The sequence below is a fragment of the Saprolegnia diclina genome (assembly GCF_000281045.1).
Source record: "Saprolegnia diclina VS20 unplaced genomic scaffold supercont1.57, whole genome shotgun sequence".
Classification (NCBI taxonomy): Eukaryota; Oomycota; class Saprolegniomycetes; order Saprolegniales; family Saprolegniaceae; genus Saprolegnia; species Saprolegnia diclina.
Genome location: NW_008246124.1, coordinates 68,906 through 92,360, shown reverse-complemented (window position 1 = coordinate 92,360; position 23,455 = coordinate 68,906). Strand labels below are relative to the sequence as shown.

Here is a 23,455-nt window from a genome sequence, read left to right as displayed (position 1 = left end):
CCTCTACGCACTGAGTATCGGCTAATCCACGCTCTGGTTCCCTGACTACGTCGATACTATGCAGCAATGGGAGCTTGGATCTGGCTTGGATCCCAAGATTTTGACTCGCAACAAGCAACGTCGGTTTGAATTCAAATTCATTCGTAGTTCAATATAATTATACTTACACTTAGAGCTGCACGATGCTGTCGGTCTCGGCCATTTTTCTCCGCTTGGCCTGTGCAGCGAGGGCGGCGACAACCGCGGGCGTGCCCGGTGCGCTCGGGCGCTTCCCACTGCGCGCCATGAGGGCCGAGACAACGGCTGTGAGGCTTGTGATCTGGCCCGTGAGCTGCTCGAGCTGGTTCTGGAACGAGACCACCTGGCTCTTGAGCACTTCGACGTCTTCCTTCTCAGTCGAGTCGTTCTCCGAGTACGTCTTGCGGCGGATCTGCGCCATGAGATCGGGCCGGTGGCGCAGGAACTGGTCGTGGTAGAACTCCCACCAGTGCTTGGTCTTGTCGTCGTCGACAATGACAATGTCATCCTTCTTGTACTTGCGGAAGCCGTAAAAGTTGAGCTGGCGCACGTACGAGGCAAAGTTGTTGTGCTTGAAGTACTTGGGCAGCACCGATCGAGCGAACTCCTCTGGGTCCTTGATGACGATGGTCGTGCCATTGTTGGCCCAGGCGGCGACGCTGTCGGGCGAGTTCTCGAACATCGTGTACGTCTTCTGGAGGAAGATGGGCGCGTTGGCCGTGGCGGCTGAGGCCTTGGACTTGGCGGCGGCTGCGGCTTGCATGATCTTCTTCTGCACTGCGCCACGCGCGAGATAGTCTGCCACCTGGAACGCGAACGCAACCGAATTCCGTCGACCGCCTCCTTCTTTTAATATATAATCGAGGTGATAGTTTTATTCGTTTCATCTTTTGCAATAGAAACATCAAGATACATGCCATATTATATATTTAAAAGAGATGACGGGCTACAAATAAATACATGGGACCCCCACCCTGGGTCCACTTTGTGACTGTACAAAGTCATGGTATAAGATATGGAGGTGGGGCCCCACAGAAATGATTTCTAGGGACCCCTGCCGCAGAAGCTTGAGCTCTGGTCTTCCCGAGAGTTCCGATCCGCGCATGGCGCAGGCCCCGCGGGGTCCACGCCCATCAACGAAGGACGAGCGATTATGATACCGAATGTGGCTCGAATCACAATTCAATTTCCCTTCGTCTGCCCATGTGTCCTACACCTCGGCCACTACGGAGGCGGATTAGCCCCCACGATGCTCGAACGAATCATTGCCACTGAAAAGATCCACAATTGAAAAGTAGATTTTTCGCGCTCTCAGAGCACCCTCCAGTGCGCCAGAGTTGCTACCGCCGTCTGCGCCAGGGTTTGCGCCACTCCATGCGCCAGAGTCGGCGGCGCTGCGGTGTCGCTAAGTCGCCCTCCGCCTCTCCAGAGCTTTCCAAGTGGTCGCCCTCGCCACCAAAGGGCGCGGCCTCGTAAGCACGCCATGCCATATGCGTGTGTTTATTCCGACGAGAGCCAGCGATTGCCGATCAGTCCTTTCGCGTAATCCGGCTCTTCTCCCACTCTCTCTGTATACAAACACCAAGTCTTTTTCCAGTCGCATACAAAATTTCACATATCCACGATTATCGATATCGGCCGTGTCGCCAGTGAGCGCCACCCATCTGGTGCCATACAAACACCAAGTCGATTCAACCGCCTGGTCCCTCGCTTAATCAAGAGCCAATCACCAGCCGCCGTTCGACAGGTCGTATGGAGTGGGACAAGTAGTGCGCATCTGAAATATGGGTTTCGAAACTCGTCCTCTGCGGTCGCAAACTGCATCTTTCTAAAATCTGATACTTGACATGAGTATCGAACAATCGAATCTTATTCTATTTTATCGAAATGTTTATTTCTCATACAAACAACGAGGTATATCAGATAAAATACATATTGGAATTTATGCAATCTTATGGCTGACATAGGCCTGTCGCAACCGGAAAATCGAGACTGGGCCGCGCGGAAGTAAATGACTCAGTGGGACTTGCGCTCCACGCCTACATATTCGTCATTATTGAATTTCCTCCCACACCAGAACCAGCAGCACAGCATGAGCCGACCGAACAACATGAGCGCCGCCCTCTTCCTCCAGAAGTCGTACGACATGATCATGAACTGCCCGGACGACGTGGCCGCATGGAGCAACAATGGCACGTCCTTCGTCGTCAACCAGATCAAGGACCTCGAGAGCATTTGGCTGCCGCGCTACTTCAAGCACAACAACTTTACGAGCTTTGCGCGCCAGCTCAAGTTTTACGGCTTTGACAAGTACAAGAAGCACAACCAGAGCGGCGACCTCGACGCCGACTCGGTCTGGGAGTTTACGCACCCGCTCTTCCTCCGCGATGCGCCCGAGAAGATGGTGTCGATCCGCCGCAAGACCAACACGAGCTCCGATGTGAGCGAGAAGGTCGACAAGACCGAAGTCTCGGCGCTCAAGGAGAAGATGTCGTCGCTCGAGTCGCAGCTCTCGGCCTTGACCAACCAGATCTCGATCTTGACCAACTTTGTCCACTCGTACGTCGAGACGAACGCGCTCGATGCCGAGGTCGAAGCCGAGCCGCTTCGCAAGAAGGCCAAGCTCACGTCGTCGCCGCGCGATGTCTCGAACTTTGTGCCCGTCGCCGACGAGATGGACCTCTCGGATATTGACGACGGTATCCTCGACACGCTCCTCTTCGGCACGGCCACGCCCGCCGAAGCCGTAACGTTTGACATGCAAATGCCGCTGCTATTGTAAATCGCACCCCTCGGCGCTGCACCCATCATGGCTCGTCCATTATGGCGCGTGCACTGCGCCGTTGAAGCATTCTGCATCGACTGTATTCCGCTGCGTCTATCAAGTCGCCTCATGGCACGCTATTCCTATACTGTGCCGGTCGCCGCTGATGTCTCGTACCTTCCCCAAAGACTACGACTCAAGCGACCACAGGACCGACTGATCTACTACGCTAATACATTCCATTGTGATCTACCATTCCTCTTCATCTTTAGCAGCGTAGACTAGAGCATGTAGGGTGGCGAATGGTGGGTGGCCATGGTCCCAGCACAGGTGGCACGCATGCACATCGCCTTCGCACGCTCCTGCCACAGCCTTCCTGCCATGGCCGCCGACAATCTTCGTGGACAAGCCATCGTCACCTCTGGACGTAGCAGCATGTTCGATGCCGGAAGCGACGTGACGATCGATCGAAGACCTCCATGAAGCTGCAGCTCGCTCGAGCTTGGTCCGGATGGTGGACTTCCGAGCCATTTTTATTTGAGCGCTGATTGGTCTAAAATGGAATGGATAATAAAATAAAGATGTTGTATTCACGTTACACAATGCAAGAGGTACGAGCTGAAATTCATTTTATTTTTCTAGAATATTGAATAATAATAGGAATATTGCCCAAGCTCTCGCAATATTTGCAAGTGGGACCGCGCGAGACCGCGGGCATGGACGACCGGATCGATGGCGACGTCCCGGCGTGGCAGCCCGCGTCGGCCGGGAAGCTCCGACCGGACCTCCTGGAGACCATGGACCTCCTCGATACCCCGGAGAAGGCCTCCAAGAAGCGGTATGGGCTGGCTTCGCGCTCGACGACGACGACGACGATAGCAAGCCATATCCCCAGGTCAATGACGTACGAGCCCTTGACGCGCAAGAAGATATCGACCAGGCCGCCGCCCGACACGGAGGATGCGAAGCGCAAGAAGCGCGACCGTCGCTGGGACAACGAAGCACCAACGACCAGCTTTGACCAGACACCGTCGAAGCCCGACCGCCCTTTTTACTCGGTAACCAAAGCAGTCGTGAAACCACGATTGCCCATGGAGCCGGCAAGCCGTCAGCGCAGCAAGACAGTGCCATCAAGGATCGTGCCGGGCCAAGCCATCATGGGCTCGTCGACAAACTCGACGGTTCGTGATTTTGCAGCGCGCTCGCATGATTCATCTTCGTGGCGTGCATAGGCTCCCAAGTACTCTGGCAAGATCTCGGGATCACTCGCAGAGTACGCGACAAAGCCAGCGATGCGACCCGTCTTCTCGACAACGACAACGTCGTCCGTTCTCGAGCGCGCGACCGCCGGCCACTACGCGAGCATGGAGGACCAGCTCAAGGCAGATACTCGGCCCAAGAAGCGGCCATGCTTGGACAACAAGCCCAAGGCAGCTGCGCCCATGGACGAGTGGCGCAGCAAGGCGCACAAGACGTCGGTGCTGTATGAGCGACGGCGCCCGGCGGTTGCTTCGTTCGCCAGCCCGAACCACTTGCCAACCGTCAAACCGTACAGCTCGACGCGGGCAGCGACCAAGTCGTCCGGGTCGGCCGACAAGCCCATCAGCTTTTCATCCGACGAAGACGAAGATGGCGAGGACGCAGAGGCCACATCGTCGCCAATGGTCGACGAGCCCACGCTGTTGGCCTGCGTGTCGCTCAACATTGGCGCCAACGAGATGCCGCCGACGGAGCTCCGTCTCGAAACCCAACGCCTCTCGTGGAGCGACAGTCAGCTGTACGTGAGCCAGATTGCGCAGCTGCTGTACGTCCTTCTCGACTTGCATCCTGATCGTCATGCTCCTGGTCGCCGTAGCATGTTTGCCTCGATGAAGCCCGACGTCCCTTCGTTTCTCGCCATTAGCGCCACGCGCAACAACGTGTTTCGGCTCGACGCGACCAAGTTTATCGTAGCAATCCCACGCGACCCGGATGCTTTGCTCTCATTTTTCAATGCGTTCAAGCGGCGCTTCCCGCACGTCGTCGCCAAAAAGATGTATGTCATTCTGATGCATCCTGCGTCACGACAGCCGCTCTCATCTCTGTCTGCATAGCCTACTCGCCGGCCAAGCACAAAAGTACCTCGTTGACGTGGCGGCGTGGCGGGATGGCGCGACACCGCGACGGTCCGAGAGCCAGCTACTGCGGTCCGCAACGCTCGGTAGCAAGCTGCACGTAGCGAGTCTGCCACCACCGCCGACAACGACCACGACCACCAAGCCGCGCAAGACGCGCCAGAGCGGGCGCCGACCCCGCGTCGCTAGCAAAGTCGTGGTCGTGTACCCGCTGCCCCCGGCGAACCTCGATGTGATTTCCATCACCGAAGAAGACCTGGATCGCCTTGAGCCCGAGGTGTACCTGAACGACAACCTGATCGACTTTTACTTCAAGTACACCCTTGGTATCCATTGTCCGACCTGCTTATTGTCTCTGAGATTAGGTGGCTACAAGCGGGTCCGTGCACGTCGACCAAACCGTACTGTCTCTGTTTTGGCGCGCTTTTTTTTCCCGCGCTGACGACCGGCGGGTCGGTCGCGTCGTGGTACAGCTATGACGACCTCTTTTCCAAGGAAGTGGTTGTTGTGCCCATCAACATTCGGTACAAACAGTGTATTTTCTCTTGTCGACAACTCAGCTTGTACTGTGTAGCAACCACTGGAGCCTCGTGGTCATCTTTAACCTGGGTATGGCTGCACTGCCGAAAGCCGACCGACGCCTCCCGCCCGTGCTCACGCTGCTCGACTCGATGAGCGGCGCGCACCGACGAGGCGAGGTGTGGTCGCCGCTCCTTGCGTACCTCGGCGCCGTCTTCAAGAAGAAGCACGGCACGGAGGATGGGTGGGACCCGTCTGCGTTTGCCCGTTTCGCTGTCAAGTCGCCCCAGCAAATCAACTCGTTCGACTGTGGCGTGCACATGCTACTGAGCGCGCACATGCTCCTCGACGCATACGACAGTCTGCGCGGTCAACGCACCGACTTTGGCGTAGACGACAGCATGGTGGAGGCCAAGCTCTCCAACCTGATCCGCAGTGATACGTACGACGCGGCGACGGTCGAGGCGACGCGGACGTCAATGCGAACCAACCTGGACGACCTTGCCCGTCAGTATGAGCAGATCAAGATCAATGCGACCAAGACACCCAGCACCGAACTGGAGCAGCTCTCAATCTCGTCGGTGGAGGAAGCCAGCTCCGAGACTGACATCGCCGAAAAGGCGGCGGCCACGACTGACGACGGCGACGATGACAAGGTGGCCGCCACGACCGGCGACGACGACGACGACGAGATGGCATCGACGGCAGTTGCTGAGGATCAGCAAGAAGAGTCGCAGATAGACGCTTTACCTAACGCCATGGAGTCCCCTGAGAGCCAAGATTCCGAGACCGAGAAGATGACGCCCGAGCCAGCCAACACGCCGGACGTCATAAGCGATGCGTTGAGTCCCGCCGCGGTCTCCCCCGCCTCGACGGCCGACAACCATGTTACGATAGACGACGACGATGACGAAGACGAAGACGAGGATACGACGAGTGTCACCAACGTCTAATCTATGACCTAATGACGTGTCATGACGACGCGTCGTGCGCCAGTAGCGAGCGCATTTTGTGATCGTGCTCTATGTTGCGCGCGGCCATGCGCTTTCGGCCGCCTCCGAGACCGACCTTTTCGTGGGCGCCGTCGACGGCCTTGAGCTTCCATCGCGGCGCCACGTCACGGTCCATTGGTGTATCTTGCGCGGTTGTGTCGATGTGCAAAGCACTGCAGCGGGCGTGAAAGCCTGCCGAGTCGAGTCCAGCGGCGTCCGAGGGTCCTGGGAACGACCGCCGCATCGCAGCCGCGTTGTCCCGCGGGCGCATGTCGTGGCCCAAGAAAGAAGGGTCGCTCGTTGCGCGCGGACAGAGGAGCGCGCGGCAGCCCAAGAGCCGACCATGAAAATCGATCGGCGACGAAGTCTCGTGCGGCTCGGCTGTGACGGCGGCGTGGGCGGCTTGCAGCACTTGGCTGTAGGTGGCGACAGGTGGTATCAACGCGGCGAGGCGCTCGGGCGGGATCTCGACGCCAAACGCGTTCTTGAGCGCGCCACTGAGCGCCGACGAGGTCTAGTGTTTCATGTCCCAACTCGGAATAAGTACTGAGGCGGTGATTACGAGACACGTGTGGACGACTTGGTTGGTCTTGTCTTCGTCCATCGTGCGGAAGAGCGCTCGAAGCTGCTTGGGGTGCGTCTCTTCGAGGCGCAAGAGACGCTGGGCGTCTTTGAAGTGCAGCCGAGCGGCACCCACCTACTTCCATGGTGGGATGCACTTCGACCCCGACAATGGTACATAGGGTGACGACTTATAGAGGCACGCGGCGAGATCACGTTCCTCCATCTGCGACGGCATATGCCGCAAGAGCGTGTCGACTTGGTCGGGAGAGAGCTTTAGTTGTGCTTGCATCTCGTGTCGCAAGCGTTCCTGGTCGCATGTCATTTCAAAGCGGAATTTCCCGGAGGTATCCGTACCTTGGCAAACACACCAACGGCGTCCGGGTCGCACGCGCGGTAGAGGGCTCGCAGCGCTTTGGACGACACCTTTGTCTTCTTCTGGAGCGTATCCAGAGCCTACGATCGCGTGAGCTGTGGACCCTACCCCTCGCAACGACCTGGGTTTGAACGGCGTGCCGTTCGTTGGCCCGCGGCGATGTTGGTGGGAGTTGAAGTGGAAAAAAACTAGCCAACTATTTTGTGAGAATCCATGACGTGAGCACGAAGGCCTTGCTTGTGCTGGAGTTTGGTTGGCGACGGAGGCGCCACGGTTTGGCTCTGTGCAAAGCTATGGAACGGCACCGCGTCATCGTCGCCCGCGAGATGCGCCCAGACGGCGGCAATGTCTTCTGGTCGCCCCCCAACACTCTTGAGGCACGCTTCAAAGGCGCGGCGATCGAGGCGACCGAGCTTCTTCTTGTCATAGTTGCGAAACGCCACGCGCAAGTCACTGTGTTTGAGTCGCAGTCGCTCGAGGTAATGCGCATGCAGTGTCGCCGGCACCGACGGGACCGCTTCCGAGGTAAACACGGGGCTTTTATGATTGTGTTTGGCGGGAAATTGCTTGACGCCGACCGTCTTTTCCGCCACCAAGTGCAGCGGCGCCCACTCGGACGCCGTGTCATGGTGAAGCACCGCGGCGCGGAACTGACCAAAGTCGATGATGCCCGTCTGGTTCGGATCAAACTTGGCGACGACGTTGGCCGCGTCCACGGGCAGCACGCCGAGGTGGCTCAAGCACGTGTGAAATTCTGTCAAGTCGATCGTGCCTACGGTGATGCCACGTCAGAAGATGACGTCATCATGCGACGGGGCACCGTCGCCGTCGACGTCAAACCGCCGAAAGAGGTGGTGAATGTGCTTGGCCTTGGCAGCGAGCATCTCGACGACCGTATGGAACGACGCGTCGACAGACTTTGTCGTGACGACCGGCGCGTCGATGGCCGTGACGTTGTCGAAAAAGCTAGCATACGCGACCGCCCCCGCACTGTGGGGGTCTAATACCCGCAGGAGCCCCTCGGTATCTTGCTCGTTCCACCCGAGTGACGCGAGGCACGAGACAATCTCGCGCTGCTCGAGCGTTCCGTTGCCATCGGCGTCGTACTTTCGAAAAAAATCCTTGGGGTTGGCCACCTTGGCCGTCGTACGCAGGTGGTGCAGCAGCTGGGCCTTGGTCTTGGGCCCACTTTGCCCTTTGGAACCATCGGGTGCCGGTTCGATCCCCGGCTTGCGGGTCTTTCTGCCCTTGTTTTGACCGTGTTGGGGCAAGTGCAGGTTCGCGAGCTCGGTCTGGTCCCGATCGCCGCCGTCGACAACGTGCAAGAAGCGCTTGTAGTCGATGGCACCAACGTCGGTTGGATCAAACGCCTTTTGCAGCGTCGCAACGTCCGCTGGATGTACTCCCCACGCTGCCATGCAGCTCTCGAATTCGGTCTTGTCAATGTGTCCTAACCTTCGTTGAGCGTCTGCACCAATTCGTCCAGAACAAAATACCGTCATGGTTGGCGTCGTACTGGCGAAAGGCGCGCTGCAAATGCTCGTGCTTGGTCGTGACGAGCGACCGGACGCGGGCGAGTGCGGCGTCGGGCGATATATCGTTGCGCACCACGGCGGGCGACGGTCTGTGGACGGCGCTGAAGAAATCGTGGTACCGGACGTGGCCTCGACCCTCGGGGTCCAGCAGCTTGAGAATCGAATTGCTCTCGGACTGCGAAAAGCCTTGTTGCTGCAGCATCGAATGCAGCTCCTTAGGCTCGATTGTACCGCTGCCATCGACGTCCAGCGCCCGAAAATGTTCCTTCAAGTTGCGAGGGGCCCGGCGCTGGAGCTTCTTGAGCAGCTTGCGAGGCGAGGTAGCATCCAGCTTGGTCAAGTCCAGCGAGAGACGGCTTGGTGTCGCCGGAAGCGCTCGGACAAGGTCGACGTCGGCCTCGGTCATCATGGACGCCCTTAGAATAGCGCACGAAGCGTTTCGTCGCGGACCCTACCCCAAGGTCATAGATATCTTTTTGCATAGCAATCTTTACTAGAAATTCAGTCCTCGCTCCAAAGACTCTGCTATTCGCCACTCGTCGGACCACAAGAGACGACGCAGTCGACATTCTGCAAGCGTTGATGTACTGTGTGAACGATTTTAGTCGACTTGATATCTACTAACTAGCATCGTGCTGTGCTGCACGACTGGGGGGTTGGGCTGAGCACAATCGTCGCGGCGCTCGTTGCCTTGAGTTGCAGTGCGTGTTCGCGAAGGCGAAGAATCGACGCGGAGAGCGCATTGAGCACTTGGTGGCGGTCCGGACACGCGACGCCGACAACGGTGCCCAGCTGCAGCGCCAGCAGCGGCAAAAGCACCGTCGATACAACTGCGAGGACAAGCAGAAGCGACCCAAGCGCACAGCGGTACCACCACGGCGCCGAAGCAAGGAGGAGGAGGCAGTCCCAGAGCAATGCCAGGAAGAGCACGGGCAGCACCAACGTTAGGCGAACGACCAATGCCAGCGACGACCGACTCCACGACGGCATTTGCACGAGGCGGCTTGGCAGCACCTCCGGCGCCTCCAAAAGCGACTCGGAGAGATGCTCCATGGACGTCAGCGACGCGACCACGTCCTTGGCCGTGACGCTACCTCCGTCACCACGCGATGCGAGCACCTGAAGCGACTCGATCTTGGAGGCCATGTTGAGCTCGTTGATGATGTCACACGCTTGGAGAAGGAGGCCGGACGCGACTTTGTAGAGGTACCAGGCGACCGCCACGGTAAGAAGGAGTGCGACGCTCAGATAGGCAAGCAAGACGTAGATGCGGGCTGCAGCGACATCCGGCCGCCAGACTTGCGGCGCCAGCCGAGCCATTTCGTCCACTGTCGCTGAGGACCACGATGGATGCGTAACGCCGTCTGCAATCCCGAGGAAGCTCGCGTAGACAGCGACGAGGACGGGCCAGCTCCACCACGGCAGCGGCAAAAGCTCGACGAGCGTCGCGGCCTCGACGTGGTTGAGGTACACATCAAACTGGAATGTTGTGGGGAGCGTATGCGCTTGTAGGAAGAGGTGTCGGAGCAAGAAGTAGTCGACGCCTTCGTGGAACCGGCGTGGCACGCGGTTGTCGGCGGTCACGAGCCCGTCGTTGGTGGCGACCGACACGAAATCCTTGAGCGACCGGCCGGCGAGGGCGCACCGACGGTGGTGCGCCCCAAACACGCGCCAGCTCACGACCGCCGTCTGCGCAGCGTGGACGAGCACGACAAGCCAGAGCACGTCTTGGACAACGAGGAGACCATGGTGCGTAGGCCCATTCAGCGGGATGAGCTCCCAGAGCAGACAGCGCTGGACCAGAAACGAAAGGACACCGACGACCGCGATTCCTACGCGCCATGAGCCTCACCATTACAAGAGCCAAAGCCAAGGCATGGAGTACCGCGCAAGGTCGCGTCGTACAAGACAGTCGCATACGGGTTGGCCTCGCACGCGGTCCGGACGAACCAGAAAAGCGTGGCGACGCAGAGACAGACGAGGACCCCTTCGAGCAGCAAGACGAGGAACGGGCCAAGGCCAAGGCGCGGGTCCATGCCCACGTGGAGCAGCGCGTCGCTCGGGAACGCGTGCACGGCGGCGAGCGCCGGCGCATCGTCGTACGTTGGCGCATAGGCAACGTTGACATACCCCAGGAGCCGCTCAACAAAGTCTTCGAAGCTAGCTCCGCTGTAGCGCTCGCCATGGACAAGGCGGCCCTCGATCGAGCACGGTGCCATGGCCGCGACCGCCGACGTGAACGCGGCCGCAAAGCTCTGGCAAGCGGCCGTTCGGTTGAAGGCGTGGACTTGGTCGCGCTCGAGGCGGTTGCCATACAGCAGCGAGAGGATTGAGAGGTTGGACGTGGTCAAGCACAGCTGCGTCTCGGGTAGCGCCGTGAGTGCGTTGAGCAGCTGCACGCGGTCGCAACATGGAACTCGTCCATCGAGCGAGCCCGATGCGTTGGTCGAAACGACGATGGCTGGCTGGCGGAAGCAGTCGGGAAAGAGCATCCTGCAGGCGTCGGTCTTGTCGTCTGGTGGCGGACTGCAGATGCGCGGCAGCTCGTGGCAGCGGTAGAGAGCGTCGTCGCTCGAGGCGGGCGGGCGCGTCGGGTACGTGGGCGCCGGCGTCTCGGAGCGGACCGGCGCGGTGGGCCGGTGCGAGCGCACGTGCGTCTCGTTGCTGCCGCCGACCGTGACGAGGCTGCTACTTAGGAGCAGCAGCGCAGTTGCCAGTCGCTGCATCGCTCTTCAATGTTGCTGATTGTGTAATAGATGTTCCGTCTGGCAGCTGAATTGCCCATGGGATTCTTAGACTAGCTATTCACACGCAACTTTAGACCAGCTATTCGCACGCAACTTTACAGAGCATTGCGTCTCTCGTAGACCGCAACGACAGCCGTACATGTATCTGTGAGCAGATTTCCAATGCCTATTGCACCCAAGCATATTCAGTCGGTCCAAGCAGCTTGTCCCATGCGAGTGCATTCCAGCACATTGCTGCGTTCACAGCTAGAGTGGCGTGTATTTAGCTATTAAACCTCTATAATCGAATGGTGTTCCGCGAGAATATCGAGATGCACAGGTCATCCGGTAAAAGATACGCGGAATCCGGTTTTGTGCACCCACTTGTGCCACTCATCATGCGCGCGCTTCTGGGCGAAGACCTGCGGACCTATGTCGACGTCATAGCGATCGTCCGGCAACTGCAAGCGCCGACGTCCGAGTTCACGACACTGCCGTCGCGCTTCGTGGTACCGGCCGAGACGCCATGGCCGCCGGCGCTGCATAGGCGCGTCCTGGACGTCGCCAAGCTCCGCAAGCACTACGCCGCCAAGCTCCTGCCTCGCAGCGTCGTCGACGAATTAGACTTGCTTGGATTTGTATGGGACCCCAAGGAGCACAGCTGGGTCCTTCGGCTCTGTGCGCTGCGCACGTACAAGGACCTCTATGGTCATGTGGCGGTGCCGTATGAATTTGTCGTGCCAGAGACCTCGGACGTCTGGCCGCTCGACGTCCGCGGCACCAAGCTTGGCGTCGCCGTCACGAACCTACGATCGCGCGCCGCGTCGCTCTCGCCCTCTCGGAAGCAAACGCTCGACGATCTCGGCTTTGTCTGGGACAGTCAGGAGCTCGTGTTCCAGATTAAGCTGCAGGCGCTGGCAGCGTTCGCGTCGCTCTTCCACCACGTTGCCGTGCCGTTCGAGTTCAAGGTGCCAGAAGCCTCGCCGCTCTGGCCGCCGCCCTGCTGGGGCCTCAAGCTTGGCCGAGCGGTGCATGATCTACGCTGCCGCGCGGGGAGTCTCACGCTACACCGCCGGCGCCAGCTCGACGCGCTGGGGTACGCGGGTCGCATTTGTTGGCGGCTCTTACAAGACACGCATTAGGTTTGTCTGGGACAGCCACGAGTCGAGTTGGGATATGAAAGTGCGTGCGATGGAGCTCTACAAGGAGCTGCACGGCAACCTCCTCGTGCCCCAAGACTTTGTCGTTCCGCCGACGCTGCCGTGGCCGCGACCCATGTGGGGACTCAAACTCGGCCAAGCGATCACCAACATTCGGTTTCGAACCACGACGATCGACCGCCGCGCGCAGCTGGAAGAGCTAGGGTTTGTGTGGGACTACCCCGAGCTCCGAGGCGAAGCAAAGCTGCTTCTCGCCTTGACAAAGCCGACACCAGCTTCGTCGCTCATCACCAGCTGCGCTCCGATGCGAAGAAAGCAGCGAATGGACGCGTGGCACGCGACCGAAGTCGAGTCCTAATTTGGTGTCTCAACTGAATGTGCCACCTTGTAGCCTTTTGAGCTCGTTCTAGCAAGGCTAGGTATGTACTGGCTTGGCACTTGGGCTTCGCAGAGGTCGGCTCATTGCAGTGCGATGGATGTGGGACAGACGCCGTTGCAGAGAGTCCCAAGGAGTGCACTCTGTGTCATGACTCTGTGTGGGCAAGTGGCTTGTGTGAACTAGTACGCTGTTTTGATTGGCCATATCTATTTCACTTTTGGCCAATCGTATCCGAGCCACCCTTTGGCCGCTGTGGCCGCAGAGCCCGCGAGGTGCGCTCGACCAGATCACGTTTGAAAATGAAATCGCCCACAGTTGGCAGGATGCTAGCCACTGCTTTCTAGAGTACAAAACGATGCGCCGCGTCGGCGTTCGAGCTCTATAGCTCCAGTTATTTGGCTTCACATTAAATGTGGTATATGCCACATTGTGCCATAATTACCACAAATAATCGCCAACATTCTCTCGGCACGTCGGACTCGGTAGTCCAATATTGTACACGTGAAATAAAAGAACAATCATAATCGTCTTCAGCGTATACGCATAGTCAAGGGGCATGCAACCTGCGTCCACAAAGCTTCGCTCACATTTGCATCGCGTCAAAGATGTAGGCCGGTACGTGCGTGTGGAGCATGCTCGGCTTGAGGTGCGACGCGCGCGCAAATTGCACGAGGAAGATGAGCACGTTGAGCACATCCGGGGGGAGCTCGCCGGTCGCCCCCGGGCGCTGCGCAATGTCGTTGATTTGCGACCGGATGTACTGCCCGACGTACGCGACAAACTGGTCGGTGAACGACGGGTGGAGTTGCTTGAAGATCGTGACGAGGCCGAGCACGAGCGGCGACCCGTCGAGCGGGTTCTGCGCCACGCGCTTGAGGGACCCAAACGCCGCGTCGTACTGCAGCTTGGGCATATACGCGAGCACAAAGAGCAGGAAGAGGCTCGAGAGCCCGTCGAGGGGCGCGTCCATCGTGATGTAAATCTTCTGGAACGGGTCGTTGGCGCCCATGTTTTCGAGGTACTTGTTGACTTCGACGAGCACGGCGGGGTTGGGGTACGGCGTCGTGGTTGGCGACCGGTAGTGCTGGCGAATGTCCCCAAGGAGACTTTTGTCGAGCGTGTCGACCGAGCACGTGAGCAAATGCGCGTCGAGGCGCGAGCTAAACGCGAGCTCGCCCGCAATCGCCTTGCGAAGAAGCGCGGCTTGGCCAATGATCAAAATCGCCTTGAGGAGCTTGCTCTGGAGCTTCTCGACCTTCTTGAGCGCGGCTTCGTAAAGCTTGGTGGCGTTCTCTGGCATGCGCCAGTACGGCTCGAGGCCTGTCGCGAGCTGGTCGAGCAGCGGCAAGTACGGCGTGACCGTCGAGCCCCAAAACTTGATCAAGTTGTTGAGCGTGTGCACCTAATCCCCGAGTTAGTTGGAGCTATATACCGTCGGGTTTAGAATTAGATACGTACGATGCGGAAGCTGAGCATGCGGTCAATGCCAACGAGCCCGAGAAGTCCAATGCTCTGGTGCAAGAGGCCAAACGTGCTCATGCCGGCGACTTCAGTCCCGTCTTCGTGGAACCAGCTGAGGCACTGGAACGAGAAGATCGTGTCGTGCGGGTCCGTCATGACAAAGAGCGCGTGGAGGAGCCTAGTCAAATAAGACAATAATGTCCACACACATATGACATGTCGCACCGGCCCATGAAATTGATGCTCGTGTCTTGGGGCGGCGGCGAGAAGCGCGGGATCGGGATCGCACGCGACTGGTACTGCGATGCACGGTCGTAAATCTTCTTCTTGAGGTACCGGTTGCACTCGGCCTCGACGTTGTAGTTGATGACGCGGCTCAGCTCCTCGTGCCACATGCGTAGCCCATAGATCCTAATCATAAGTTGAAATATGGGTATAAAATCATAGCGAATAGTGCGTACCCGACATAATCTTGAATGTACTCGAACGAGAGGCGGTACGCCTGCAACGTGCTCGCAAGCGACTGGAAGATCGCCGTGCCTTCCGAAGCGTTGAGCGCCGCTGGAAACTGCAGAATGTCATGGTACGCGCGCGAGACCTGCATGCATCATTGAGTTCAATCACTGCGTCGCAGTTGCCGTACGCGGTAGACGAGCTCCTTGCGCAAGCCTTCTTCGAGCACTTGGCGCGGATCGACTTCGAGGATACCGAGCAGCGTCTTCTTCATGGCCAAGATACCTATCATAGCCATCCCATATCAACTGGATCGCAGAGGAAATGTTGTACCTTCCGTGTACTTGGACACTTCGTTGGTCGCGCGCGCGAGGCGGTACCGCTCGTTGAGCTGCGCGTGGTTCTTGAGCAATAGCGCTTCGATCTTGACCGGGATCGTCTTCATGTGGTCTACCAAAACGCGAACATGAGTTGGTTTGGTGGTGTCGCGGCTGGCACACACCCGTCTGGAGCTTGACAATGCCCGCCAAAATGCGAAAGACGCTCTGCGGAATGATCTCCATGACGCGCCGGACGTAGTCGACGAGCTCGCCCGAGTAGTACTCGGCGACCGAGATGACGTCGGTCGAGTTGCACTGGTGAATTCGCGTGAGCGGAATGTCCAAGATGGACGCCAGCTTCAAAAAGAGCGCCTAACGCATCTTCGCCATCAGCACGACCACCCTATCTATACAAGGAGAGAAGGACGGACACGCAGCAAGATGACACAGCTTGGATCGCGCTTGACGCGCGTATGCAAAATCGGCATAAAGTCGTTGATGATCTCCCAGCCGTAGCTCAGATCCGAGACCGTCTCGATGATGCCCATGGCCTCCTGGCGGACACGGACGGTCCGCACCTACGACCCGTCGTACCGTTGCACTACCCCCAAGACCTTGTACCATTTCCGTGAGGTACTGGCGCGACTCGGCCAAGAAGGCCTTGACTTGGAGCGACGTGTCGATTTGGTCAAACTGCTCGACCGACAGAAGGGCTTCAATGAGCCGCTTGATGCGTCGACCGGCCTTGACGTGGTCGACGTAGTCGAGGCTTTTGACCTAAATATTTACTCGTCAATTCCTTTGTAATTCGACTAGAACGTACCTTCTCGGCTGTGTCCTTGAACCAACCCATGAGGTCTTCGTTGCGCTCAACACGTGTGAGCGGCTTCTCGCCCGTAAAGTAATCGCTGAGCTCTTCCAAGCGGTCGCTCGTCTCCTTCATGCAGTGCTGCCAGCGCTCTTCTTTGGACGCGAGCAGCGACTGGAAAATCTGCTTGAGCTTCCACTCGAGCTGCGACGCTTGCAACAGCAGCGTGATCAGGCGGTCCGGGTCTGTTGCTACAGAGCCATATCGTACACTTGCTCGACTATCCACGAGTACCCTTGTCAAAGACGGTGCGCTGGTCGCGGCTGTTGTTCATCATCGGAATCACTTCTTGCATGCGGCTGTGGAGGATCGTCCAGCGGATCACTACGTTCGCGCTGCGAATGCAGTGCAACAGCGGGTCGAGGTTCTCGAGCACAAACTGGTCGTTCAACACGCCTTCCGTGAGGTAGTGCGAGAGCTGGTCGATCGACTTGACGCTTTGCTTGGCCTTTGTCTTGACGATCTGCGTAATGTTGCTCATCTCGAGCGTATTGGCGAGCGCAACGCGCGCCGCCGGGTACGGCGCCCACTCCTACAAGCACCGCTTCGTGCTACTGTCATAGTTGAAGAAGACACTATACCAGCGAGAGGTCGACGACTGTGCCCATGTAGGTCGCCAGGATGAAGTTGTCGTTGAAGTGCCGGTCGACGATTTCGCGCATGCTGGCTCTCTCGTGGATGAGAATGTCGGGCGCAAAGTAGAGCACGACGTAGAGCGCGCTGGCCTGGGCTGCGAGACGCGTGCTGCGGTGGTCGCGGTGCGGGAACGCGGGCTCTTGCAGATACACGTCGTCGGTCTGGAGCTTCCCGATGACCATGCTCACGACCTCTTCCGGCGGCGCAAACCGCTTGAAGAAGCGCTCCGGGTACTGCGGCGGCTTGGCCATGCCCGGGAGGTACCCCGTGACGCGGCAGAGCTTGCACACTTCGTCAATGTTCTCGAGCGCCGACTCGCCCTTGTTGCGGAAGAACGCAATGACCTACCATGCTCGCTCGGCGTCATATGCATGGAAGCAAACGCGCGTACCATGCGCTCGCGTGCGGGGCCCGGAATTTTTTGGTCGAGGAGGAGGAGCATGCAGCCGTAGAGATAGAGCGACTCGCACATGAGCTGCGCGCCGTCCGTGTCGAGGAGGTTGTTGGCGAGGTCGTGCTGGATGAAGAAGCCCTTCTCGAGGTTCTCGCAAAAGTCGAGGTAGTCCTTGATGTACTTGTAGATGCTGTCAAAGAGCTGGTAGAAGCGGTCGAGGATGTCTTCGTGGTTGTCCATAAACTCATCGTCGACGTCGAGCAGCTCCTAGCCGCCAAAAATGAGGGTTCGCCCATGAACGCGAGGTCGCGCTGCGCACCGTGTTGCTGTTGACGACGTTTTCAAACTCCTCCGGGTTCTTGAGGTACGCAAAGTCGAAGAGGATGTCGAGGTACTTGCGCTGCTCCGGGTCCTCGACGAAGGCCGACCCGAGAAAGATACTGGTCGACGCGCCATGAGCTCGCCAAGGCCATGCGCAGGTAGACGTACCCTGGGATGTTGTTGCTGAGGCGGAAGAGCTCGGCGATGATGGCGCTGCCGCGGCTCACGAGCCGAAGGAGCGTCTGCCCACACTCGTTCTCTTCGGCGAGGAACTCCATGTTGGCGATTAACCCTACAACCCGATCATGCTTGGTATGTGGTTTGAGAGGTTTTACACAGTTGACACGTTTCTCACGCTGTGGCGCTGCCACGTGGGGTCGCCACGCCCCGCGCTTGCCACGCAAGTAGCGAGACGCTTTGACACCCAGGACGATCCAAATCAAAGCTATGCTATCCAAGGACTATGGCTACATGGCGACGCCAAGGGCCCCCAGTGGCGATGATACTACGGGCTGCTCGTACCTTCGCACTGGGTGGCTATTGCAGATCCCGAATGATCCCTTCGCCATGCCAGTTCAAGTCCTGTCGTCGTCTCCCTTTTCCCGTCATTATGGAGCATCCCAGCGGTCTTATCGAGTGACTTTTCGACTCTGCGAGAGCTCATATTCTCCTGCTGCCGAGGGTTGTAAGGCGAGGGATCGGCGTGTGAAATGTGAGATTCATTTTTAAACTTGATTTCACGATGGAATACCCTGTGTTTTTCACTTTTTTCTCGTGTGATTCGCTGGATTTTGCAATTCGCGATGCTCGTCATCATGGAGCGATCTTTCATTTTGCAATTGGAGCACAATATGGAGGCCGTACGTCTGCTCTTGCTGGTGCTGGTGATCGTCTTCAATGGCCCCGGGGTCCTTTACCTCGTCCTCTCGTCCACCGTCACGTTTGCCGAGCTCCTCTGCGTCCTCCAAGCCAAGCTACGGCGCCACTGCTCGACGAGTTCAGCGCTGCGGGCACTCGCCACGACGCGCACTGCGTTCTAGACACGGCCTCGTAGTTGGCATATGCATATACCACCTTATATTTCATCACCCCAAATCTTATTCCTGACCATTTCGTCTCCTAACGCTTGCAACGGCAACGTCGCAACCGCCTCGAACAAAGGCAATGAAGGTTCGCGGCCGGTGGATCTCAGCGCGCACAACTTGTGAAATTGTCTACTGACAGGATTTAGGGCTTCCCATAGCCGGATCCTACATGCATACCTCGTCCTCGAATCCTACTTAAAGATACACCGTCAAGCATGGTCGACTCAACTACAAACTAGACGCAATCCCCAAGGACTAACTACATTCCGACTATCACAAAGGTCTATCTGCTAGTTCTAGCGGCTATCACCGTGCTAGCGTCGCCCAGCCCGCACCCGCAAAGGCGAAATTACGTGTGCGTTGGTTCGAAAAAAGAGGTTATTACACATAGACGAGTTGTATTCCTAACGACTAACTAAATGGACACCGACGACTCCTCTCTATCTTACGCGCCGTAGTGCGTCGTGTTGGTGAAGACAATGTGTTCGTACTTGGCTTCGCAGAACGGGAACGGCGTCGTGTCGGGTGGCGTCAAGAGCGAAATGCCGGCGTTGATCGAGACATACACAGCGAGCGCCGAGCAAACCGCGAGCACGAGCATCGCGTACGCCTTCTCGTACAGCGGCATGGTGGTCCAAAACTTCATAAAGTAAAAAATCAGCGGCAAGATGAGGCACGTCAGCGACATGGTCGACGCGCCGACAAAGTCTTGCAGGTCCATGACGTGGTCCTGAAACGCAATCGCGACGGCGACGACCGCGCTGATGAGAATCAGACGCACACCGAGCGACGACGCCTGACGCGACGCCGTCATCGGCATGACCTCGACACCATCCTTGGGCGTCGCGACGACGACGTCGTTCTCCATCATCTTGGGCTCGGACGGCGTGCCGGCTTCGATAAAGTCGGCCGCCGTGTCGCTCGACCGATGGCGCTTGTTCCACACGAGGCGCTCGAGGATAAAGAACGCAGGGTGCAACACGACGGTGAACGCGATCGTAATGTGCACTTGCATGGCCAGGAACGCCGCGACGACCGACCCGCGCGACGCGGTGAAGCCGAGGTCGTGGCCCGCAATCGCAAACAGCAGATTCCGGGGCATTTGGCACCCGAGCACCGAGTAGCCCAAGGACGCAATGATCGCAAAGAGCACCGTGATGAGCGAGAGCGTCACGGTGATGACGCGCTGCATGCGCTCCGGTTGGCTGTGCTGGCGCTGGAGCGTCGGGATGATGATGCCGGCACCGTACGCCAAGCTGAGGTTGCCAAAGACGGTTGAGATTTGCTCAAACGAAACGCTGGGCGACGGCGGCGTGATCGAATGCGTGTCCATCTTGACCATGAGCACGGCGAGAGCGACGCCGTCGGCCGCGAGCGTCGCGAGGCAGCCCGCCATCGCCATGCCCGGGCTCTCCTTCAGCGTCGGGATGAGGCTGCCAGGCACGGCCGTCATGGCCATGAGAAGGATCCACACGGTCGCACTGAATGCGTTCGGGAAGAGCGCGTCGAGGAGGACGCCGCCGAGGACGAGAAAGGCACAGGCCGTGAGGAGACACGCGAGGAGCTGCGGAATGACCACCGTGTACCGGCCAAAGTACTTGCCGCCGATCCACTCGCCGAGATCGCCGTAGTTTTGAACCCACGAGGGGGCGGCGAGCATGGTCTTGCTCATGGCGACCGACGCGTAAATGTTGGCCGACGCCATGAAGAGGAGCGCGAGCGAGGCGTAGACGGGGCCGGCGCGCGCATAGTTGCCGGGAATACCGAGCGTGCCGATGCCGTAAATCGAGCAAAAGAGGTTGAGCGCGAGCGAGAGGTCTTCCTTGGTCATGTACGGCGCCATGGTTCTGGAAGGTGGTAAATTGCGAACTGACCAAGTTGCTCGATACGAAACCAGTTGGCGCCAAGATCGCCATAGACATGCCGACGGGGTTTTTCTTCTGCATTTTTCGGCTTTTTGAAAAGCCTTTTTATTTAAATATAGCCATATTTGTAAACAATAGAATGAAAATGGTTTGATGCAAGACATACCCAAGAAGTATACACAGACCAAGAGAAAGGTTGTCGCATGGGTACGAAAGAACCGTAAAAACATCGTAAATACGCGCTCCAAGTGGATGGTGACGCAACCATAGGAACGACGCCGGAACGCGCGGCGGTGTCGTTTGCGTCATGCCACATTGGGCGCCAGCGCATACAAAGCGCGAGACAGCCAGCCACGCAGCGCGCACGAATAACCCAATAAAAAACGTACGTTTTTTCCTCGTTGGCGACTAAAACCCATTCGATTTGTAATCGGTCGGCTTCGACCACCTTCGTACGCGGTGCATACTAGTACCTCGCGACGTCGCGGTGTTCGATGAGCAATGAACTCCCGAGGCCGCCCCGCCGAGGCAACCGCGACGAGGCAGAAACACTCGCCCGTCTCTGTGGACTGCAATTCTGATCATGATCACCAAGGGTGGGACGAGACGCCTGGAGACTCGCTGGCCCGATTTGGTCTGTACGAGTTATATCTGGTCTATCGATCACTGTGCAGAGTGCGCACATTCTAAGCTTATGTGCACGGCGAGACTCACGTACGAAGTAGAGTATTTTGTACTATATCAAAGCATCGTTTCCTTACGCAACGAGCGCCATCGCAACAAGCAGCACGAGCGACAGAGAGACAACACAGCTAGTGGCAGCGCTTCCGGCCGGCACCGGGGTTGCAGGTGCGGGCGCTGTAGAAGCCAGGGCCGTCGTCGGGAGAATCGACGGGACCGGCGTGATGGTGCTGTTCAAACTTCCATCGAGATGTCCGACGCCGGGGCTCTCGCCGGGGCACGCAGCCACCTGCGTGTAGTTGGGGCACTGGAGGTTCGGTGCGGCGTCCGGAGCCCACGTGATCGTCTTGAGAGCAGCAAAGCCCGTCGGACATGCTGGCGGCTGCGTCCGAAGCGCCGTGTACTGATCCTTGGAAGGGAGTCCGTTGATCGAGCGGGCGCGCGACGCGTATTGCTGCGCCAGACTCTTAAAGTTGGGCATCTCGTTGTAGACGCAGGGCACACTGCCGTGGTTGCACGTGGCTGGGGAAAAGTACCCGAGCCCGTAGTTCTGTGCGCCGTACGACGTGAACGGGTATGGCGCGTCGGCCATCGAGTTGGCGTTCTCGGTCGAAAACTCGAATGCGACGCCGCCAGCCAGGACATCGGGGTCCTTGCGAATCCACGGGACTTGAACCCACGTGCGCTGGGCCGCGTACCCGTCGATGGTCGGGAAACCCTTGTTCAAGCAGCCAAATTCCGTCAAAATCACAGGCGCCACCATCTTGTACGAGTTGAGCTGCGTCTTGAGCTCATTGTATCCGGGGCCTTCGACGGCCGTAGTTGCTTTCGGGTCGCACTGCAAGTAGACGTTGAGGCCATACCCTAGTGCAGGCGTTAGAGCTGGTCAAAGAAGACAGATTGGTACATTCGATGTCTTCGAGTGGGTCGGCCGGGTCGGTGCGGCAACTGTAGTACAGTGCGTTGGCCGAGCGTTCGGCGTCGGCGACGGCAATACCGATGGGCACTTGCCGCATCGAGCCCCGGCAGGCGGTCGTGAACGCGCGCATGTCGCGAATAAACTTCTTTTGACACGGCGCGTTCGACTTGATGTCTTTGGTGCGGTGGTTGACTTCGTTGCCAGCGCTAAACCCCTAGCCAGCAACATATTGAGCGAGAGGAAGGGATTATTGTCTGGACGTACAAGGACATTGTTGTACTTGGAGAACGCGGCGATGATTTGTTGCCCGCGTGTCTTGAGCGACGGCGGGTAACACGCGGGGTAGGCTTCGGACGTGATCTCGCAGCCTGGACAGCTCGACGCGAGCTCAATCATGACGTAGATGCCGGCCGAAGCGAGCGCGCACATAAACTTGTCGTGGGGCTTGGTCGGGTCCACCGAGTAGAGGCGCACGACGTTGACGTTAAGGGCTTCGAACGCGGCCACGTGCGGCAGCCACATTGCACTCTGGTCGTCGGTGAAAAAGTCGACGCTGTTCTTGTCGTTGATGCCGGCGTTGGGCCGCGGGTAGTAGTTGATGCCTTCGACAATGAACGGCGCGCCCGAGACGGCGCCGAAGAGCCGCTGACCTTTGATCACGATGGGCTCGAGCGCCATCGCTGCCGTCGCCAGTAGTAACGTTACCGCAGCGATCCCGACCATGGCAAAATGCAAACTGAGCGGGTTCAAATTTTGATGCCTGTCACCGCGCAAAACTTCGATTGAATTTGCTTCGATGTAGCAGACAATGCAAGATTCGAATCGAAGTTGCACGGTATCTTCGGTTGTCACCATCTTGAAGAGAGCCGCGCTCGGCGGAACCCAAAGCGAGTGCGAAGAAGTACTGGCCAGAGTCGCGTCGCTGCGGCGCGTCGTGCGGAATGATCGCGCGTCTTCGTTTGTCGCGCGACTGGTCGCCCCAGATTCGGGACAGGCGGGGCGGAATGGGACTTGCACATGCTGGCTGAACCCATCACCACTGCAAATTGTGGCCACGAGATGGGCGCTCTCTGGTCGCCTTCGAAATAACGTTATTCGAAAGAAACGAAGCGTCGGTTTTGCGCGAATTCCCAGCAATCTCTCGCGACTCGTGCGTCAATGACTGCATGCGATAGCGACGAGAATGTCGAATGGCGCGAAAGACATGTGGTTTTCACCAGTTCTCACACGTGATAACGCCATTCACAGCAACCGTGATTTATTCACGACCTCATCATTGTACGTTCGATGGGCCTTCCGATACCGTTG

At 58.2% G+C, this 23,455-nt stretch overlaps 9 protein-coding genes across 9 annotated transcripts; 3 read left to right on the top strand and 6 right to left on the bottom strand.

The window, feature by feature from the left end:
• Positions 1 to 120: 120 nt before the first annotated feature.
• SDRG_13192 (hypothetical protein) lies at positions 121 to 858 on the bottom strand. Its single transcript, XM_008619273.1, has one exon. The coding sequence runs from the start codon at positions 779 to 781 to the stop codon at positions 170 to 172; it is 612 nt and encodes a 203-aa protein (XP_008617495.1). The 5' UTR covers positions 782 to 858; the 3' UTR covers positions 121 to 169.
• A 1,188-nt stretch (positions 859 to 2,046) lies between these two features.
• SDRG_13191 (hypothetical protein) lies at positions 2,047 to 3,037 on the top strand. Its single transcript, XM_008619272.1, has one exon. The coding sequence runs from the start codon at positions 2,111 to 2,113 to the stop codon at positions 2,798 to 2,800; it is 690 nt and encodes a 229-aa protein (XP_008617494.1). The 5' UTR covers positions 2,047 to 2,110; the 3' UTR covers positions 2,801 to 3,037.
• Positions 3,038 to 3,498: 461 nt separating this feature from the next.
• Positions 3,499 to 6,368, top strand: SDRG_13190 (hypothetical protein; the record flags this gene model as incomplete). The annotated part of the gene is made up of 6 exons (XM_008619271.1): positions 3,499 to 3,963; positions 4,015 to 4,586; positions 4,638 to 4,817; positions 4,876 to 5,211; positions 5,262 to 5,420; positions 5,471 to 6,368. 6 exons carry the CDS (start codon positions 3,499 to 3,501, stop codon positions 6,366 to 6,368), a joined length of 2,610 nt encoding a protein of 869 aa, XP_008617493.1.
• On the bottom strand, positions 6,326 to 9,288 carry SDRG_13189 (hypothetical protein; the record flags this gene model as incomplete). Its single annotated transcript, XM_008619270.1, has 7 exons — positions 6,326 to 6,921; positions 6,970 to 7,104; positions 7,147 to 7,278; positions 7,326 to 7,424; positions 7,563 to 8,116; positions 8,165 to 8,794; positions 8,841 to 9,288. 7 exons carry the CDS (start codon positions 9,286 to 9,288, stop codon positions 6,388 to 6,390), a joined length of 2,532 nt encoding a protein of 843 aa, XP_008617492.1. The 3' UTR covers positions 6,326 to 6,387.
• Positions 9,289 to 9,441: 153 nt separating this feature from the next.
• SDRG_13188 (hypothetical protein) lies at positions 9,442 to 11,627 on the bottom strand. The gene is made up of 2 exons (XM_008619269.1): positions 10,765 to 11,627; positions 9,442 to 10,711 (listed from the first exon to the last, which is right to left on the bottom strand). Exons 1-2 carry the CDS (start codon positions 11,603 to 11,605, stop codon positions 9,504 to 9,506), a joined length of 2,049 nt encoding a protein of 682 aa, XP_008617491.1. The 5' UTR covers positions 11,606 to 11,627; the 3' UTR covers positions 9,442 to 9,503.
• A 357-nt stretch (positions 11,628 to 11,984) lies between these two features.
• On the top strand, positions 11,985 to 13,157 carry SDRG_13187 (hypothetical protein). Its single transcript, XM_008619268.1, has 2 exons — positions 11,985 to 12,701; positions 12,748 to 13,157. Exons 1-2 carry the CDS (start codon positions 12,004 to 12,006, stop codon positions 13,121 to 13,123), a joined length of 1,074 nt encoding a protein of 357 aa, XP_008617490.1. The 5' UTR covers positions 11,985 to 12,003; the 3' UTR covers positions 13,124 to 13,157.
• Positions 13,158 to 13,632: 475 nt separating this feature from the next.
• On the bottom strand, positions 13,633 to 17,882 carry SDRG_13186 (hypothetical protein). Its single transcript, XM_008619267.1, has 15 exons — positions 17,766 to 17,882; positions 17,596 to 17,716; positions 17,274 to 17,543; positions 16,828 to 17,226; positions 16,481 to 16,778; positions 16,202 to 16,437; positions 16,000 to 16,155; positions 15,810 to 15,956; positions 15,561 to 15,750; positions 15,392 to 15,508; positions 15,249 to 15,343; positions 15,067 to 15,203; positions 14,831 to 15,016; positions 14,603 to 14,783; positions 13,633 to 14,546 (listed from the first exon to the last, which is right to left on the bottom strand). Exons 1-15 carry the CDS (start codon positions 17,873 to 17,875, stop codon positions 13,728 to 13,730), a joined length of 3,462 nt encoding a protein of 1,153 aa, XP_008617489.1. The 5' UTR covers positions 17,876 to 17,882; the 3' UTR covers positions 13,633 to 13,727.
• A 1,163-nt stretch (positions 17,883 to 19,045) lies between these two features.
• SDRG_13185 (hypothetical protein) lies at positions 19,046 to 20,536 on the bottom strand. The gene has a single exon (XM_008619266.1). The coding sequence runs from the start codon at positions 20,523 to 20,525 to the stop codon at positions 19,128 to 19,130; it is 1,398 nt and encodes a 465-aa protein (XP_008617488.1). The 5' UTR covers positions 20,526 to 20,536; the 3' UTR covers positions 19,046 to 19,127.
• Positions 20,537 to 21,263: 727 nt separating this feature from the next.
• SDRG_13184 (hypothetical protein) lies at positions 21,264 to 22,873 on the bottom strand. The gene is made up of 3 exons (XM_008619265.1): positions 22,412 to 22,873; positions 22,136 to 22,361; positions 21,264 to 22,092 (listed from the first exon to the last, which is right to left on the bottom strand). The coding sequence occupies exons 1-3, from the start codon at positions 22,868 to 22,870 to the stop codon at positions 21,305 to 21,307; spliced, it is 1,473 nt and encodes a 490-aa protein (XP_008617487.1). The 5' UTR covers positions 22,871 to 22,873; the 3' UTR covers positions 21,264 to 21,304.
• Between the last annotated feature and the right edge of the window lie 582 nt (positions 22,874 to 23,455).

Bases quoted from the DNA above. Each gene is read 5' to 3' on its own strand.
- SDRG_13185 (XM_008619266.1), bottom strand. From the start codon at position 20,525: ATGGCGCCGTACATGACCAAGGAAGACCTCTCGCTCGCGCTCAACCTC.
- SDRG_13191 (XM_008619272.1), top strand. From the start codon at position 2,111: ATGAGCCGACCGAACAACATGAGCGCCGCCCTCTTCCTCCAGAAGTCG.
- SDRG_13192 (XM_008619273.1), bottom strand. From the start codon at position 781: ATGCAAGCCGCAGCCGCCGCCAAGTCCAAGGCCTCAGCCGCCACGGCC.
- SDRG_13184 (XM_008619265.1), bottom strand. From the start codon at position 22,870: ATGGTCGGGATCGCTGCGGTAACGTTACTACTGGCGACGGCAGCGATG. The intron at 22,362-22,411 runs GTACGTCCAGAC...GTTGCTGGCTAG, and splicing joins CCAAGTACAACAATGTCCTT to GGGTTTAGCGCTGGCAACGA. The intron at 22,093-22,135 runs GTACCAATCTGT...CGCCTGCACTAG, and splicing joins CCCACTCGAAGACATCGAAT to GGTATGGCCTCAACGTCTAC.
- SDRG_13186 (XM_008619267.1), bottom strand. From the start codon at position 17,875: ATGGAGTTCCTCGCCGAAGAGAACGAGTGTGGGCAGACGCTCCTTCGG. The intron at 16,156-16,201 runs GTACGTTCTAGT...GTAAATATTTAG, and splicing joins TCAAGGACACAGCCGAGAAG to GTCAAAAGCCTCGACTACGT. The intron at 15,204-15,248 runs GTACGGCAACTG...TGATGCATGCAG, and splicing joins GCAAGGAGCTCGTCTACCGC to GTCTCGCGCGCGTACCATGA.
- SDRG_13188 (XM_008619269.1), bottom strand. From the start codon at position 11,605: ATGCAGCGACTGGCAACTGCGCTGCTGCTCCTAAGTAGCAGCCTCGTC. The intron at 10,712-10,764 runs GTACTCCATGCC...CATGGCGCGTAG, and splicing joins GTACGACGCGACCTTGCGCG to GAATCGCGGTCGTCGGTGTC.
- SDRG_13187 (XM_008619268.1), top strand. From the start codon at position 12,004: ATGCGCGCGCTTCTGGGCGAAGACCTGCGGACCTATGTCGACGTCATA. The intron at 12,702-12,747 runs GTACGCGGGTCG...GACACGCATTAG, and splicing joins CGCCAGCTCGACGCGCTGGG to GTTTGTCTGGGACAGCCACG.